This window comes from Macrosteles quadrilineatus, unplaced genomic scaffold (assembly GCF_028750875.1).
Source record: "Macrosteles quadrilineatus isolate MER2022 unplaced genomic scaffold, UCM_ALF_1.0 Scaffold_5__1_contigs__length_97177068, whole genome shotgun sequence".
Classification (NCBI taxonomy): domain Eukaryota; kingdom Metazoa; phylum Arthropoda; class Insecta; order Hemiptera; family Cicadellidae; genus Macrosteles; species Macrosteles quadrilineatus.
The window spans coordinates 79,132,509-79,152,255 of record NW_026542598.1 but is presented as its reverse complement, the minus strand read 5'-3'; the positions used below and the strand labels follow the sequence as shown (position 1 = coordinate 79,152,255).

At 35.8% G+C, this 19,747-nt stretch overlaps 2 protein-coding genes across 2 annotated transcripts in view; one reads left to right on the top strand and one right to left on the bottom strand.

Annotated features, from left to right (window-relative positions):
• Positions 1-19,747, top strand: part of LOC128994906 (ATP-binding cassette sub-family G member 8-like) — a 60,558-nt gene that overhangs the window by 2,791 nt on the left and 38,020 nt on the right. The window lies entirely within an intron of this gene.
• Positions 13,475-15,178, bottom strand: LOC128995713 (uncharacterized). The gene has a single exon (XM_054420731.1). The coding sequence runs from the start codon at positions 15,176-15,178 to the stop codon at positions 13,475-13,477; it is 1,704 nt and encodes a 567-aa protein (XP_054276706.1).

Here is a 19,747-nt window from a genome sequence, read left to right as displayed (position 1 = left end):
TGGTAAACACAATCGTGTAATTGGCAGAAATCAGTAATTTAGATCAGCGCAATCTGTAGGTGGCTCACATCAACTAAGACAAATTTGATTAAAAAACTGGCTACAACTTTAACATGGGGATGGAATGTCTAAGGCATTATACTGACTATGGTCAATCATACGTGTTTTATTGTCAACATCATTATATTGTTTATAGTGGAGCTTGGATTAGGATTACTCCTGATTATCACTCATTCCTAATGCTCCACAATAATTACACTAACATTTACACAACCTGTTAAACTTGAGAATTACCGGTGTAATCACCAGAGATAGCCTTCACCTCATGTTGCCGGTGGCTTCAGATAATAACATGTCTCCAAGGTTCCTGTCCGTCAACTCAGGATGGGGAATGGACGTCGTGCGTAGTTGAAAATTACCACGGTCTTGGGCCATTCAAGTGATCGTGACCAAGGATCTAAGGAAGTAAATGCAGACTAGACCCATGAGAATTTCGTGAAGTTTTGATTTAATGCGTGCTTTCCAAGGATAAGGGAATGGGAAATGCAGTTTTACGAACAATAATAGTGTGGTAACGGTGTACGATCGCAGAATTTCTCAAGTAAGTCATGCGAAGCACTAATCACTTCATTAAGAGATCGACGCAATTTGTATGCCAATACAGGGTGTGGAATAGAGTTATAATATAACCTGTGTAGCTTGTTTACTCATCAGGAACAGTTGTTTATTTAATCAGGGTCAATATCTCAACGATCAAAGGATAGCTAGGCCCAGTTTCGAACGATCAAAATGCTAATTTCCACAGGATTGAACCGAAGACCTTTTAAGCCAGCACTTCAAAGATCCAGATACCCAGCTAAACAATTTGAGAGTTGTAAGTAGTTTCTGTTCTGTCTCATCACAAACGATCGTAAACATAAAGAATAAATAGTTTTGTAAAAAGTTCAGTCGCTCCATGTCCAAATGAACCTAACTCATACTATAGGCCTAGAACTCTATTTAAATGTTAGGCCTACTTAAAAAGTGACAACAGCTGTTACATGTAAACATGAAGTTTGCTTCAGTATCCAAATTCAATATGCTGGAGTTCATTTTCATCTTGAACTATCTCTGTCAACTGGCTGAAGCCACTCGATTATCTATAAAATTGCTCAACGAAGACAACGGCACCGACAAAGAGTCGTCATCCTGGAACTCTTTCCGTCTGCCGAGAACTGCAGTGACTCGACCGTGGTCTCTTGGGTCAATGGCACGCAAGAATAGGAAGACGCAAGGTCGTCACAGTGATGGAGTTCGGGACAAAAACTCAGCGGCGTCCTGCAGGAGGTATATCTCACTACGGAGCCTCGAGATGGCAACAATGCTTCCGTTCAAGAAATCATGTGCTCATTTGTATAATGGTAACCTTTGCTGAGGGAACATTACACAGTGAAGAGGTTTGTCAGAGATTTTCCTGCAATCAGGATATGCCTAATGAGGACGTTAGGAGGTAATAATTTACGTTCTGCTGACTGAGAAAAATGAAGATTTTATCTGGAGATTCATAGATCAGTATGTTTAACTGTTGTGTCGTGTAGGAAGTGAAGATAATAAATGTTTGAAAATTGCTATGGAACTTTTTCTACAAATGCCGATGTTTCTGGGAGATTCAGAGACCAATTTGTCCAAGTGTTGTATAGGAAAATTCAAGATAAATTCTTAAATATATGAACATTTCTATGAAGGTTTTCTAAATGATCATGTTTCTAGGAGATCCAGAGACCAATTCGTCCAAGTGTTATAGGCCCTATAGGAAATTTCAAGATTAATTCTTCAAGGTCTAAAATTGCTATGTAGTCTTTTCTAAATGCCGACGTTTCTTGGATATTCAAAGACCAGCCTCTTTTGCATAGGAACAATGTCACGATTGATTCTAGGTTTTAAGGTTTTAAAATTTTCAAAAGCATTTTCTTCAGCACCACCAATGTTTCTGTTGATTTATTTCAGTGCCATACGAGCTAATCGGCTTTCCCTGCATACTAGTTTCGAGATACTTATAGATTTTCTAATAGATATATGCCTACTGTTGGAGAACGTCTGGTCAATCACAGACTTGGATTATTGCTGGAAAACAACCAATGATTGCATTTGAGATAAAGTACCTGTTGTAGACATGTTGTGGTAGAAAAGGAAATCTGTTACCACCTAAGAAAGTTAAAAGAATCTACTTTATGATATTGCAATGGAATTCAATAAAGTAAACTTGCACTTCAACCTTTTTTGAGCAAAGAAAATATTTTTAAGTTCCCAGTTACCATTCCAACATTCCCAGCGTGAAAAAATCTACAAGATTACCCATTCCTCTTTTTTGTTCAAATTCAATGCCTGTTAGTTTTGCTTAGTAAGTAGGTCTAAGTGTTATCACTTATTCTCATGTATTATATCTTACTTCATTAAACATATTGCCATTTATACCCAAAAAGGTAATTGGCCCCACTTCACAAACCACTGTCTCCTCTTCCTTCGATCTGCAGTTTTCTTCATCAGCTATCAACCATCTCATGTTTTTGGCTACTTCATATTAACCTCTCTTTTGGACGTCCAGGGAAATTTATTTCCAATTTTTTTATTGTCGCTTCATCTCAGGTGAAATTGAGATCAAACAAATTCAGACGTCGAAAGTTATTCCATTCCATAATTATTTATCTTCATGAGAACCAGGAACATTTCAGATTATAATTGAGTGAACTGTATTGCAGGCAAATGATTTACATCCGAGGTTAAATCACTGGCTTAATGAAGCGGAATTTGAGAAATGTCATTCCTGTCGTGATTACCTGCCATGGAACTGCTTTGCAGATTCAGGACGGACAGAGATTATAACTAATGAGCCGATCACGAGATGAGCAGAAGAGAACGAGTTTGGGAAATGATCCAGATCCAGGTGCATCTTGACTCTTTGCAGGAGTTCTGAGATTCAGGCCAATCCGTGACGGATCTAGCGAGCTTTGATGCATTGTATGCCTAGGTGGTCAACCGGTTTTTCAGAAATGGTGAGTCATAGAAAATACTGAGGAGGTCGGTGCAATTTGTGGAGTGTAGGAAGTTCTTCAGGATTGTAGTTCATTCAATCATCATCATTCATACTGTGAAAGAGATATGCACAATTCTGCCTATAACCTGCATATAGGTGAAAGATGAGTCTAAAATAATTTACTTTGAATATATTATAATATTAGCTTATTATCCACTTGTAAAAGATCAAGCATTTTATATGTGTTTTAAGTTGAAGACATTTTAGTGCGCTGATGTGGACCAATGTTTTTCTCCTGTATAGATTTTACGATTTGCACTCCACTATTCAGGCTTATTACCTGAGGACACGAAATAGTTTACAAATTTATTGTCATTGCCAAAAAGGTTGAACCGTTTTATATTGTTGATAAAATAACAAGAAACAAGTAATCAACACAACGCCCTCTACACAAATCGGGAAAAAAAATTTCTTCAGTTGATGCAAAAGAATGATACATTTTCACAGGATGGGATGAGCATGCTGCTAATCTATGGAAGAATTTATATGTTTTTATAGATATTGCTGAGTTTCTTTTGAAAAGACTACATATTTAGTTTAAGTCCAATGATCAAGGAGGACAGCTGGGTCCTTTTTTCAACCATCAAAAGCTTCTGACCTTTAGGATTGAACCGGCCACCTACCGTACTGATTACAAGACGAGCACTAAAATGTTTCAGCTTCATGGTGTGCTTCATGGTTGAACCCACCCATCGTGTAAACAACCAAACATGTCTCACGCTTCAATCTCGTCATAACAGAAAGGGAGCAATTCGGGTGAAAGGGAGGAAAAGGGGAAATGGGGAAAAGGAGGAAATGAAATAGTCAGAAATGTCCTGACTATTGCGTCTTTCAGGGAGACATTTATGGAACCCAATGGCTACTTGGGAAGGGAGCATCGCAATCACCGTTGTAAGGTAATTGACAGTGCGGAAACTTTTCTCTAGGTCTAGTGTCATTGTTGTGATAGCATTTCCCGTTATGGGTATATATTGGGACCGTAGGTAAACTGTCTACAAGGCTCTCCTCTACCACAGACAATATAATACTTTAATGTTTTCCTAATACTTTTAAGGTTTCCGTAGTCTGTGCCTCTACCTTTATCCGTGTTTCTGAAGGCTCGTTTTTGCACCCATTCAATTAAATCTAGCAGCTCTACCCTTGCTGTTCTGCATATACTTCAGCAGACTACGATGATGACATATGTCTGGAAATTACGTCTACCTTTTACAAGTTAGTTACTCGAAGCTAGGAAATCTAGTCATCTTTCATTTCATTTAAACTAGTTGCTCCCCTACTTTTTCTGAAAACTTTTAGGGAAGGTGAGCATTTATCACCCCCATCACTTAAAGTCGATTTAAAGCAAGTTCTCAATTACTCGTCGATAATTTTTGAAAGGTTGTGGGATTCTCTCCTTATGCAGTGATCAGAAACTACAACTTTTACAGTGCGTTCAAACAGCCGTGGCACCTGACGGATCAGGAGACCCTTGGAGTCTCCTAATCCCTCAGGTGCCACCACCACGGCTGTTTGAATGCACTGTAAATTCAAACAATTTGCTGTTTCTTAACATGCTGCTCCCATGCTTTGACGCCGAGATTGATAATATCCCCGAAGATTTGCCACATTGTAACAGCAAGTTAACATTCCAAAATAGAAACATAGTCATCTTCTGCACATCTTCCATCCACCATATTTTTATTGTTACTCTAGATGTATTGGCCCAGATCATCAATGATTCTGGTCTCCGAGTGACGAAGGCAAAGGTTTGCCAACTCCAGAGACCTTGATGTTTAGCAACAACCGCCCAACCCACACCGCGGCATTCCGATCATTCGTGTTGGGGACAGCGGCCTCTCGTCGAAACTGCTCTTTCACTTATTAGATCCAAAACTAAAGTGGTAACACTGCTACATTTGTAATCAATATGCTGCAAGATCGTTTAAAAAGATATTAGTGTATGATACATCATATATCTGCTCCAATATCTGATCATTAAAACCAAGAACTTTACAGTCACGAGAAAGGTTATGTGTAAATCAATCAAAATGTTAAGGTCGTGCTTATTAGTGTGTATAGTGTAACAAAAAAACTGAGTCATCGTACAACCTGCGTGGTAATCAAAAGAAATTCGTTTATGAAGTTGGTAACTTGTTGATGGTTCAAAACCATTCAAAACTGAACTTATCTTGATCATTGGCCACTTAATTAATGGTCCTACCCAAAGAAACGGCTGATCTTAGTCATAAACGAATCAACACAAGGTATCTCACTCGTACCACACATTCTGTCTATATAAGTTAAAAAGACGTAGTACTCTATGTTCCTGTCTCGCTCGTTGTAAACAAATATTATACAAAAAGGATAGGAGAAAAGAACTTTCTCAGTTTGAAAACTGAGTCTGAAATGCCATGCGATATCTACCCATGAATGAATAAATCAAAAACGCCGTGGATATAATGAATAGATAGCGAGACAAACATGTAAAAACAGCTGTGACGTGGAGGATCAGCTGATAGCTGACAGTGTCTCGGAGGACATCGTGACGACGCGCCAGATGCGCCGGTCTAACCAGGTTACAGGAGATGTAGATGGTAATGGTAATGGTAATGGCGGGCTTGACCGAGATTTACTCTTCCTCGGCGGCGCATTTCCGGTTCGGAGATTAAGAAACTCCAGGAGGAATTTGTGTTAACGACATCGTCCGGAGCTGGGGATAGTCTGAATGAGTCGATTTCTATCGACGGGATTATTGATTTGTTTTGTGTTATTTAACTGTAATTTATGTTTTGTAGATGCTAGGTGAATCTGCCAAATGTAATCAAAATCGGACCAAAATGAATCTAGTTATCGTGTTCACAAAAAGGCACACACATATATACACCATCGATATATAACACATTCGCCCTACATATATAAAAATTGTAACGAATAAAGGTTTTTTGACTCCGGCACATCAAAATGACAAGCAAATCGGTCCCGGGTCTAGGTATCACAGTGCCTCAGTCTACACTAATAGCTACTTCCCCCAAAGGGATATTCGCTAAAAAATTGTGCTTTTTTCAGAAACTACCTTTCACATTTTATATTTTTTTAACGCAGTGTTATTGATTAATCCTTCAAAAACACACCAAAGCTCACGTTTCCATGGGAAATCGGATAAGGGAAAGCGAAAGCTATTGAACTAATGCAAAGCCAATAGAGTACAGTTAGTGGGCAGACCCGCTATCCGCTACTGTGCAACAGTAACCTTGGGCACCATACTTGCTATCATTGATTGCTCATTGCTCATTGCTCACTGCTGATTGCTCTCTTGCTCACGGTTGCTCAACTGTCACTCAATGTCACACGCAATCCACGTTCCTGACTGTTCTAATGGTCGTTTCGGTCCAGAAACTTCATCCTTTCACTGTCAATTTATATTTAAGATGTAATTAATTCTTGTGTGCCTGGCGGACTTGGTTTTGTAATTGTTGATGAAACTATTTCAGATCATGAATAGAGGGTGTAGAACTTTAGTAGAACCACTATGGTGAAGAATATGTTAACTTGCATTAGCGCAAGATTTCTCATCCTAATTCCTAATATCAAGTCTGAAGCCTGGTTTGGTGTGTGTTTATGATGGTATTGTTCAAAAGAGAGTTGATATCGTTGTTTCGCAATTTTAGGGTACAGTACCAGGTGTACTAGTTGTTCTGCCCGTGTTCCGCAACGGGACAAGAATACTTAAGAGAATAGCGTGTTAACCTTATTTATGATCAGATTTTTTACTGGGTAAAATAAAATAAAAATTATAAAATGACAAGAAACTAATTGTAAACAACAAATCTCCCTATCTACTACGGTAGACAGTGAAAGATAATAGATTTGTTTTGTTACAAGAAACACACAACCATTATAAATAGCCAAACAAACTTTAAAATTAGTTAAACAGTTGAATTCAACTAAAAACCGTGCAAATCATGCGTATAATGGAGGGATCAAAAACATAAACGGCAACAATGCAAATTATTTAGCAACAACAATAATTTAGTTATCTAATACATATTTTTAATGTATTTTTACAGTTTCTGGAAGAGCTCTAGACTAATTTGGTAATACTGTATTTGACTCAATTAGATTTTTCCAACTTTTCATTTTGACCAGTGTTTTGCTAGTCAGTCATTTTCTACCCATTGCCCAAATACGATTGTAGGCTAAGGACGGTTCCCTAGTAGGTTGATCAGCTGATATACCATGACAGATGTATCCATACGTTGTCTCATTGTATGTAGATACAGCGGTAGTGAGGACCATAGAGGGAGATGGGCGAACTGAATACTGTGACGTCAGAAGTGAGGATTGCACCACTGGAATGCATTGATTATAGATGTTGAACATAGACTTTTTGTAGATATGAGTTAGCTTTGCTGGTTTTCGTGCTTTGGTTTAAGGTGTGTTAGTAAAGGATTTGACTATTGATCGCCAGTTTTTTTAAATCAAAATCGTCGTAGTTGATGTGAGCCACCAACAGATTGTGCTGATGTAAGTAACTGATTTTTGTCGAATACATGAACTTTTTCAAAGTCAAACTCTCATGGAATGACTTGTTGTGAACTAAACCAACTGTTATGACATATAAACGTCAGTAAAAAAAATAAGGTAGAATGTTTTTGACTCTAGCGCATTCTGAGACTTGCTCAGAGACCTAGATGTTCTCTAAATTGGTGACAGGTGGTAAATATAGATGAGATGTCTACTTCAGTATCCAATAGTCAATGGTTTTAGGTGTGTATGTAGAGGATTCAACAATTGATTCCCATCCCAATGTTAAAGTTGTCGCCTGTAGATTCAATAAAAGTAGTTTGATGTGAGCCACTGACAGATTGTGCTGATGTAAACTACCAATGTCTGTCGAATACATAACTGGTTGTATATTAACTAAAGAACCAGCTGGTCTTAGTATGTAGCAAGGATGTCGTCTCGTTCATAACACAAATCATTCTTCAGCGCCGTGGTGTGTCAGCGACAAATAAATTTTATTTTGTCATCTCTGGATTACCTAAAAAAAAATCAAATGACGCTAACTATGATGGATGAAATTAAAATTTGCCGGTGAAGTTTGTTCGTTTTAGAACCTAGTGTAGCGAAAACTTATTTCCTATCGGTTACATCATTTTCGTAATAGATAATGTTGATAATTAATAATTAAATGTTAAATAACACCAAGTTATGATCCCACGCCATACTGTATAAACATCTAGCACACTGTAGTCACACACAATCGCATCCTACTTGTTCGTGCAGGTTTCATCCTGTGATGCTACAGCATTTCTTGTTCAATAACACCTGCGTAATGACGTAATTACCTATTACCTTTATACAAGTGCACTCTTCTTAGGGGTGGTATTTTAATAACGAAAAGTTCATATGTACACCATAAAAACACATAAAATCGTTTTGAATAAACTGTGACCAATTTTCAAATTGCATGCAGCCACGCGCCTTTTGCAATGTTTTCACATGATAATCGATTCATCACACTCGCCCAATTCGATACGTTACTAAAGAAATCTCATTTCAATAGTTTTTACAAGTGCTGTGCTGCGTTGGTCACTTGACTTGTTTAGTAGGGTTATTTGACTGCATTTTGAGATTCAGGATGTCCACATTCTGGAAAGTCAGGGATAGTCATGGAAAGTCATGGAAAAAAATAATGGTCATTGAAAGTCATGGAAATAGGCAAAAAGTCATGGAAAGTCATGGAAATCCCCAATGATGGATGGATTTCAGGGGACCTTTCAATGCTCTAGTCGGCCGTAACCGCGACTATTGTAGCATTTTTCCTAATTTTTCTCAAATGTACGACAATTTCAATTTATACAGTTGTCTTAGTTTATGGGTTTTGAGTTTGTATTGATTCATTGTTGTACCTATTGTACTCCGTTGTAATCTGTTAACACATATTTCAATATTTTCTTGTGAAATAACTTGTCTAGGCAGTATTATTCGTGTGTGTACGGTATATTATAATTTTTGAGTTAAGTTCGTGAGTCATGGAAATCAATGGTTAATGGTCATGGATAGTCATGGAAAGTCAGGGAAATTGATGACAAAATTTCTGTGGACACCCTGGAGATAGATTTGTCGCTGATGCTTTACTGTGTAATAATTCAATACTTACTTACTTTTCGAGTCCGGAAATCAGACTTCGCTTTTCCAAAAATTAGCTACCGATATGTAAAAGCGTTCGCATGTAAAAGATCATCTAATCTGCAAGACTGGTCTAGGCGTTAGCACCCCAGCATCTGCTGGTGAGCCTCTTGTTAACCTCTTGTCAACCGGACGACTTGGAAAAATAATAATTCAATAGTTATTGTTATATATCGCATTCTACATTACACATTTGACACAAAATATTTTGATCTGCTGGATTATATTAGAGACTAGTTATTCTGCCCGTGCCTCGCTACGGGGAGATAACCATGAGGATAACACAGGGAAGATTTAGTGATTCTTCCCTGCCTCGTCCAATGCAAACTGATGGTTGATTAACCACTTATTCTTTATGTAAATAAATTTTATCAACTTCCAGGTAACAAGGAAAAATAATCTACTCTTGATGCAATATAGAAATCTATGGTACCTAAAATCAAAAGGTTAACCCAAGGAAAAGTAAACAAACTAAATAAAAAACACTGGGGGCATAAGTCCCTAAAAAGCTCAAATGTAAAACAACTTATTGCAATTCCGGTATTTAAACAAAATCGGAATTTATCTATGTGTCAGGATAGGTATCCCTATGTACACCATATCTTTTGTGTAAAAAAACAGTTTGTCGACCGTCTTTGTTTGATTTATTTGTTGATGTTATTTTCAATTAATAATTTGAATCGCTCCAAAGGTTTACGACAACGGCTTCACGGATTTTAACGTTTGAGGTGTAAAGTTAAAGGTACTTTCACGTAGATGTGCAATATTAAGATCCTTTTAATATTAAGAAAGGACATCACTTAAGTACAAGCTTAAGCTACGGGCCAAAGTTTGGGAAAGGCGGCGCTACCTGTTGACAATCTGTCAAACTTAATTCCCTTTGTTTATAACTAATCATATGGACGTAGCTTGAAATAGTTATTTTACCAAAGACTGCATGACTTATTACTTCGAGCAAAGCCGGAATTTTCTATTTTTATTTTAACATCTGTTAACTAAGTCTGGTTCATAATAAAGAGTTTCCTAGCAAGACTAGACGACAAATTGTTTGTAATACTTTCATTTATTTACCTTACATCGTATTTTACTGAATTATCATGTAGTTTTGGTTACAGTTTAATGTTACGAAGTGAATGTTTAAAAGTGATTATTCACAGTAGAGTTACCGTATTTTATCATGTAACTAGCTGTGTGCCCGTTCTACGCACGGGGATCTTATAGTAGTCAGTTGAAACCTTCTTATATTAAGATTAAGAGCAGCAATTAGTTTGCATATTTGCAGATATGCTGGCAAAACTATTATATATAAACCTTCGCAAATACAGTATCTGACAGTTCAAGCCAAAATAAATGCTTCTCAATTAAATGTCGCCCGGATCGTGTTGGTCCATATGTCCAATGATTAAACTTAAAAATGTTTTATAGATCCATGAAGCGTAGCCCTAAAGTAGGCCTATAATTGAAAGTTACTTTCCACATCGGTTAACTTAAACGTATTTAAAGTACTACCTCAACCTCACCATTTAACACTTTATTCCGGTTGACATTTTCAGTATCAAAGGTGCTCTTGTCCATTCCGTGAAACACTGAGAAATAAGGACATTAATGCGTTACCAACATACAACAAAACAACACAATACAACAATCCAACAAAGGCCACGAACTATTGATACATAAACAATATAAAGGCGTAAACAATTCATGATGGTTTGCCCAACAAATGTTTTACTCAAATAGGTTATCATTTTCTTAGCATACCGGGTAAGCTAAGATTTGGAATCCAGGCAGAAAAAGCAAAACTTATACAGAGTTAAGACATCACTTAAATTGAATACGGACGGCTCTAATAAATAAGGTGCAACACCAACGATATCTAATTTGTAAACTACCGGTTCTAAGGAAAAGAACCAGTACCTACGTAAGAACCTACCTAAGAATTACAGTAAATCGGACCAATTAAATACATTAATATCTAGCTTCGAGGTTATTGATCTCTTGCTTTTGGATTTTCTCGTAAAAAGTTATAGCGTAAACTTATCGGTGTCAGTTTGAAAAAAAAGCAACCTTACCCAAACAACTTTTTGTTATTTAATAGATTACGCATTCTCTAAACAATGATTAGTATATCTATTAACATTAGAAGGAAATGTGAAGAAAATCACACAATGTTGGGGTTTTGGTCATTTGTAATTTTATTTTTTAAGTAGGTAGGCCATGTATTCTATGGAAAAGTACCGGTATCAAGGATCGTCGTCAAAAAGGTTGTTATGAATAAATATGTAGGCTTACGTACCCAAGATATGAGCTATGGGCCTATTGGCTGTATGGTCCAGCGATTGCATCACACGGTGAGTAGAAACAGAAAGTGACACATTGGAAAAGCGAGTTTAGCACTTCCTCTGTAAAACCTCTGTTACAATCACCCACTGCAGTTGTGATTTTTTACTTTACACTTTACACAACCGCCATTGAAGCGCCGTCAATGAGTGGAAACCTTTTTTGTAAGCTATTGGCGACGATCATTTCAGTGTCACAGCCCTATTTACGGTTACACTATTAGACTATATTATTGCACTTGCGATTAATTAAATCCGTTATAGTAGTATAGTTTGTCGGTGCCGTTTTTTGCGCATCGGCATTTTTGGGCTAACTCCCCACCTTATGCCTAATTGCTAGTACATCTACCATTCCCCTTTCTAGTTGTTGTCTATATTTTTATCTTATCTATATATATTAGGCGTATGAGTTGTTTAATATTGTCAGTTTAGTTTGTCGGTATCGTTTTTTGAGGTGCGTTGTCAACTCCCCGCCCCATGTCTAATTGCTAGTACATCTACTATTCCTCTTTCCAGTTGTTGTCTATATTTTTGTCTTATCTATATATTAGTCGTATTAGTTGTTTAATATTGTCATTCTCTTTTTATGTTATTCCAACTATATTGCATAAATACCTCTTACCTTTAGAGTCATCCATATGAAATAATATTTAAAATTGTCTTAATTTTTAGATGTATTATTGTTTTTTATTATTGTTCCGTTTTGCTGTATCGTTTGAAATTTTTGAGATACAAGTGATTTTAAGTCTTGCTACAAGAAAATACTCTAAAATTAAAAATTAACTTAAAATAGCTTACAACCTTGTAATTTGAAGACACTAATACAAATGTCAAATTTAAGAACAAAAGATTTCTATGTTACAGAGGACCTTTACAAGGAAATAGAACGTGACTTGCACTTTTTTTTATACCTCTGGATATAGTAAAGATATTGTCAAAGCTAAACATCTCTATAGACTTATATTATTTAATCTGTCTTGTAACTGTGCAAGATTACTATGAGAATGTTGCAAGAATTAAATCTACAAATAATCATCACCTTCAAACCTTAACTAGGGATAAAAAGTACTACATTTTCATGACGTTAAGAGGTTTATTGTACAATATAGCATCAATACTATTACAAATTTGTTACTAGAATATGTATGAGTTTTTACATCAAATACTCTGATATTTGTCCCCTTGAGTTGTAAACATCAAGTGAACGTACTATACATTAACAAATACATTTATCATATTGAATTGTAACATGAACTATTTATAATATTACTTTTGTGTTATCATTATAATAGACAAATCACTACGGCTATGCAATGTAAATCTGTGAGTCAATTATCATGATGAGCTACAACTTTTTATCTAAATGTAAAAGTTATTTAAACATACATATACAACAGTACAATACTTTATGACAAGAAAATAAAAATAATATTTGCTACTTGTTTTTACCCTATCCGTGTTAATTATGAAAATCAATCCTGGAATTTGTGGATTGATTAAATGAAATACAATGCCTTGTTTGAATAATAATATACATGTTTGTGTACGTTTCTAAAAGTAAAATTAGTTATATTTTCATGCTAAAAATGTTTAATAATGTTATCAAACACAACAATTGACTGTGGCCTGAGACTTTCATGTGAATTAGTTACTTAAATTTCACACATTTCACACAATTTGTACACAAATTTCACACATTTCATGTAATTTAACAACTAACTTTGACCGTGATGTTAATTTATGTAAAAATATTTTACTCAAATTTCACATGTTTTACACAATTTGTACAAACACTTCACACAATATAACAACTTACTGTAACTTTGATGTTAATTTGCGTGAAAAATTTACTCAAATTTTACACATTTCACACAATTTTTACACAAATTTTATGTTATGTAACAACTAGCTGTGACTGTGATGTGAATTTGTGTTCCCCGAAGGGGAGGGTGTGTATCCTGTCAGAGCAGAGGAAACGTTTCGGATCGTGGCATCGTAGAGCAGTTTTAAATCCTGTAACAGTAGTGATTTGCATTCTACTGCTTGAAATGCGTGTAAACGGGAGCTTCATTTCAAAATTCCCTCGAGACATCAAACTTTGAAAGTAGTCGTCGAAGGTCACATGTTTTCGCAACATCGATTTTTGTGTCCCCTTAGCCTTCATACCGTAAACCACTATTTGTCCTGTCTCCAGTATCAATTTCTTCTTGCTGTACACTTTGGAGCACAGCCCTACATATTCTACTGGCAAATCTCCAGCAGCTTCGTCCTTTGCCAGGCCCAAACCAAAACGTCTCCCAGCCTGGTACAAAATATGATTCTTAGGGTAGTTGGATGTGTCAAGCCTGGTGAAGATTGGACTATTTTTTAGGTCCTGGTACAAGTCTTGTGTATATATGTGGGCTAGAATACTATCTGTATCACTGTACCCCATTCTAATTTTATTTCCATACATAGGTTTTAAATAGTCATAATAAAACGAATACATTATAGTTTTACTGATGTCTAATATAGCAACACCCATGTATATTGGAGTATTGAATATAATTTTGGGTTTATGCATGACGAAGACTAGGGTGTCCTCTGACACAGCATAAAACTCTTTAAATAGTCTACTTCTTGAGAACTTGTCCACTTGTTGATTGGTCTTCGCAATCTTAATATTGACACGATCATCCAGTTTCATTATAGATCTACCAAATGCGGAATTTGAAAACCCTTTGTAAAAGTCTTCTTCAAATTTGTTTTTAGATTGTTTATGCATCTCTGTATTCAAAAGGATGAATTTCTCACACCATTTTGATTGTTTGAATTTTAGGATCCTGTGTACATGTTTGAGAACAAGACCATGTTTCATAGCTAGCTGTAGACTAGTATGGTGCAGTACATAGTTGGTCTTGTCACGAACAGTGGCCATGAGGCACATATTACCGTCCTCGTTTTCTTCTTGAGTCGGAAGAAAAGGGTAGTCTCCATGGGCTTCGTGGAGATGTTCAGGGTATTCCATGGTCACTTCTAAAAATGCTCCAAATTCCGAATCCTCGCCAGCTTCTAAGATGCCTTCCAATTCGTCAATGTCAGACCATTCAAATCCTCCATAAGGAAGGGGTTGGCACATGGCTGTTGCATAAAGTGAGTTCATGTCTATGTTGTATATGTAGGATGATGCCTCCTCCTTATTATATAACTCCCCCATGTAATAATTGTTGGCTTTATAATACTTTAGGGGTGCCGTTACAAATCCACCTCTCATCCCCCTTCTGCAGAAGTCGTGCATCTCTCTGCTAGTTAGCAACTCGAGCCGTACATCAGTAATTTTTAGCATGGCATCAAATGCGAGACCTGGAGCGGTGAAATAATATGCAGGGTCCAAACCATAAGTCGAGTGTACAATCTTCCTAAAGTTTTGGAAAACATCTCCAAGGATAATCACATCTGTCCGTAAATATAGCATTGTATATTCTTCAAGATTAGCAATATTAAAGTGTGACCACACCTTGCAGGCATGTTCATACTCTTCTGAACTTAACTCTTCATCTGTCAAGGAGTTGTGGAATGCTTCAATTGGTGGGAGTGATGTCTCACTCAATTTTGACATGTCTGTTAGATAATTATAAGGATAGACACCCTTCCTTATTATAAGGTTGAAGTCTTCCTCGCTAGGAAAAAACTTCCTACAAATTTTCTTTTGATCATTCTGTAGGTTATTACATAATTCACTAAGACTGCGAGGCATAAACTTAAAAGAGTCTATGAAACGGAGTTCCATCTTTCCCACAGTCTTAGAAAACGATGTGAATTTATCGTTAGTGTTTGGTACGACTTTCACTTGTCCGAGGTTCGGTATTATGAATGCCGAATCGTACCGCGCTAGGTTAGCCACCACTACTGGAATGTGTTTTTGATCTCTATAAAAAAGATTACAGATCCTGTGACAACATCCACGATATTGGCCAGTCAAATGATTATGATCAATTGATTTTGGGTTGTTAAGTGTAAATTCGCCCTTGCCACAAACATGACAGGTTGTACAGTTATCAAATTGTCGCTGTTGTTCCTCTGTTAATACTGGTATCTGCTTAATCCTATTGCTGTAGAGAATAGACTCAATTTCCCGAACATCGTCCATAAGCATAGACAATATTTTTTGTGGCGCATCCAATCCGCAGTATTCTCGAAGAGGTTTAGTATACTGTCCTTCTTCATCCAGTAGGAGGTAAGATGCAGCAAAAGGGCAATGTTTTTGTAGAATGGTAGTGTTGCCAGTTGAAACTTGTGGTACATTTAACGCCTCAAAATCTAAATAAGCAATAAATCTAATCATTTTCTGTCTATTGTAGTTTTGAAATTTCATATGAGCCTTATCTCCAATGGGCATTTCGAATTTAGTGGGGTTATCAGGATCGCAAGTAGGTTTGTGCCTATCCAACTGTTGTACAGCAGTCAGTCCAGTTCTATCGTAAAATCGCTGCCCACATCTTCTACAAACGCAAGCCCGCCGATGTAAATTTCCAAGTTGTAGTCCAACGAGAGCATCAAAGTCTTTAATGTAGTGGAACGTGCCATTTACATACAATAAGTCTATGTTGTTGTCTAAGTTGTCCTTGGGTGGGTTCCATGGGAGTATTCGACCGGCATGTATAAAGAAAATAGATAAGCTACAATTATTTCTTGCTTCAAACTGTGCAATAAAATCATTGTCCGGTCTCAAAACGGGAAAAGTGATATTGCTCCAGTCATATTCATTTTCAAATTCAAAGGCTTTTGTGGGGTCTGCTTGAGCAAATTTACACAATAAAGCATATTTAAAAGATATGTTTTTGTGTTGAACCGGAGTTAGAATGATATTTGTATTTTTTAGAATGTTGTCACCGGTACAGGTCTCATCCATGTGTTCTTCTAATTTATCGTTTTTAGCAAAAAGTGTGTCGCAATTAGGACAGCAATATTTATTGCCCACTTTATGGTGTGTGTTCTTTAAATGCTGTTTGTAGGATTTAAGTGTAGAGAATGTGGTTTCACACAATTCTTCCGAACATTTATACTGCCGCTTAGCCTTTTTGTTGCAAGTTCTAATATGTCTTAAATAATCATTGTGGCGTGGAAATATCTTTTTGCAAATGGTACATTTGTGACCCTCAGTCTTTACATGCTTGAATTTGTAATGCTGCATTAAATTTCTCTTGTTAAGATACGTCTTGCCGCAGCCTGGAAACGTACAAGGAAATCTTTTATCCGAATGACAATCTCTAATGTGGTCATTCAAACGGCGCCTTTCATTATAATGCCTTACAATCCCAAGAGCAAAACATATGCCACAGTAAAACCTGTCCGGGTGGGATTCTTTAAAATGTGATTCTAACTCGTCCGGCGTTGAGAATATGTAATTTGGACAGAGGCTGCACTCAATTTGGGCTGTACTCGTTGACGCCATGACGTTCCCAATACCTGTGACCAAACGAAAAAATACTAATATTTTGATATCAAAATGTATATTTTACTAGGAACTATTAATTTATACACGACTATACAACACGATACTAAGTATTTAGCAGCGATAACTCTAATATCTAGAACCGTAAACACGACAAAAAATATTTTCGGTGTTAGCGGGACCCCGAGTCAACATCCTGATAACTCTCACTTTCAACAACCAGTTTGTAGCTGCAAGGTCGACAGCCTTGGCAGACTCTTTGGTACAGACATACTCGCGACCGTCATTTAAGAAGGACCACCGTTATTAACTGTTATGGAGCCATACTCTGTTGCGGTGTTAAATAATAATTTAGAGAATTTTAGTTACTTGTGTGTAAATGTATAAAATTTGAAATTTTGCAGAGAATTAAATCATCTTAGTCAGTTATTAATAAATTACTAGGTACAAGATTATGATCAACGACTCTATGTACCCTAAAAAGTTGAAGATATAAAACAACATATTTTAACATTCAAACAAATCAAGAATCAAATTATTTATTTATCAAGATGTACAAATTAATAATGCTTTAAAAGTATCTCTGTTGTTATCTATTCGGCCTTTATACACATCAGATCGTGATGAAACTTTAACTAATTAGTACTATACAAAACGAACAGTTTTATTAGCCAAATAGATTAATATTTTTATGATTTTTGGGTTCCATTTGCCAGTTGTCAAGTCAATATAGACAGTTGGCACAAAGCACAATTATAGATAACCGATATTCCTGGTTTTGATATAGTATATAGCAAATTGCAGAGTTAACTGGCTAAGAAGAAAACCAACTGCATGTATTGAATACTGGTTTGCAAATATAGCATGGTCAACTTTATTAATGGTTTTCCAATTCCTTATGGAGAACATTTTATGTTACTTATAAATTTCTGTAAAAATTTTAGGAATCACTTTATTTTCTTCCTGTCACGGGATAATGACCTTTAATTTGATCCCTCTCCCGATGTTCTACGCCCACAATTTTGACACAAAGAATCGCCAAACATAATTAATATATAGATGTCTCGACAAAATGTAGAAAAAGAGTACATAGTGAAATAATAAAAGATATATACTTACATAGAAGCGGCAGCTACAGCTACAAAACCATCCAACTGGGATGTTACGGCAAAACGTGAGATGTCACATAGTCTGAAATATTAACAAAATAAATTATAATTGACTTCTTGAAATATTATCATTTTCTCCAACTGATAAAAAAAAATCTGGGTAAAAATACACACGAGCAGTAAAAAAAAAGACCTTTAGAAAAATATATAATCTTGTATGTTAAGCATTGACTTTAAATAGAGAAGGATCCAGCCATATGGACCTTTTCCCCTTGTCAGATCTAGTAGGATTTAAAAGTGATAACTCTACATGTCAGAAGCTTGAACACATCTCATTGAATTGACAATCTAGTGTGTTAACAGCTGTAAATACTACCCTTTGCACTGTGAAACTAATAAAAAAAAGTCAGAATACTTTTTATCATGAGAGGATTTATAAGTCCTTCTGTATTTAAAGTCAATGAAGTAATGTTTAACATACAATTAATTATCTGATAATAAAATAGAAATTAAATTTAAAGAGCATTGTCAATGTAAAATTAAATGTAATGAAATAAAAATGGTTTATTTATACGTCCACAACCTCTGGATAAAAATCTAATCATATTATACTGTGTAATATTATTCTGTAATCTATTTACAACATTTAATGCAAAACAAAAAAAAAACGAATAAATTTGTAAAACATAGAATACTAACACCTCTCACACACGCACGCATATACATCCACTCACAAACACTCACACACCTGATAATTTAGAATCAACACAAAAAGGGTCAGTACACTCATTACATCTTAAGCTTTAGTTCTGAGTTTATTAGAGAGCATCAGCGAGATTTACAGTCATATCATTGATCACAGAGTTTGCTCTAGTGAAGTGTAAAGGTAAAAAGAAAAAAAAATCGATAACTTATTCAGTGAGTAGATTGTTGCAAACACCTTTTACTTATGCCCACTAATATATCTCCCCAATAAGTGTAATAGATGTTATATATGTACGTTTTTAAGTAAAACAGACTGATACATAGTTCTTTTCAAGATGAGAATTTATATGCATAAAAATGCTGATAAAATTAATACACACCTTAAAAGATTATTAGGAGAAGGAGGAAATGATCCTGACAGCTGTCATCGTAGTCTCGTTCTAAGACCCCACACACACACAACCTTAAAATACAAATATTAAGGATTAATACATAATCTAGCCTAAAAAGAATAAAGCTTTACATGCTTTTAAAAGGGGTCTTGTTTATAGAAGCTAAAAAAATATAGTGGATGTATACAATTTCTGCCACATTTTAATTAATAGCTTAAAATCATGTTTCTGGGTCTTGTTTTAAGAAACATCTAACTAACAAATACAAATAACAAGTGTCGAGTTTATAGTGTCTTACATTTTTTCAATTTACCATTGTAAAGTAAAGCTGTCCCATTTATAGTTACTGATTTCACTATGTCAAAGTCAATTGAGTTTCGTAAACATGAATGCTAAATTATAATTGGTCTTGTTTCCATGTTTATCAGCCCAAATAAAAATTTTATCGATGTTTTCATTGATTTTTAAAACACTGTCATTGATATATTATGATATATATGTACGTTTTTAAGTATAACAGACTGATA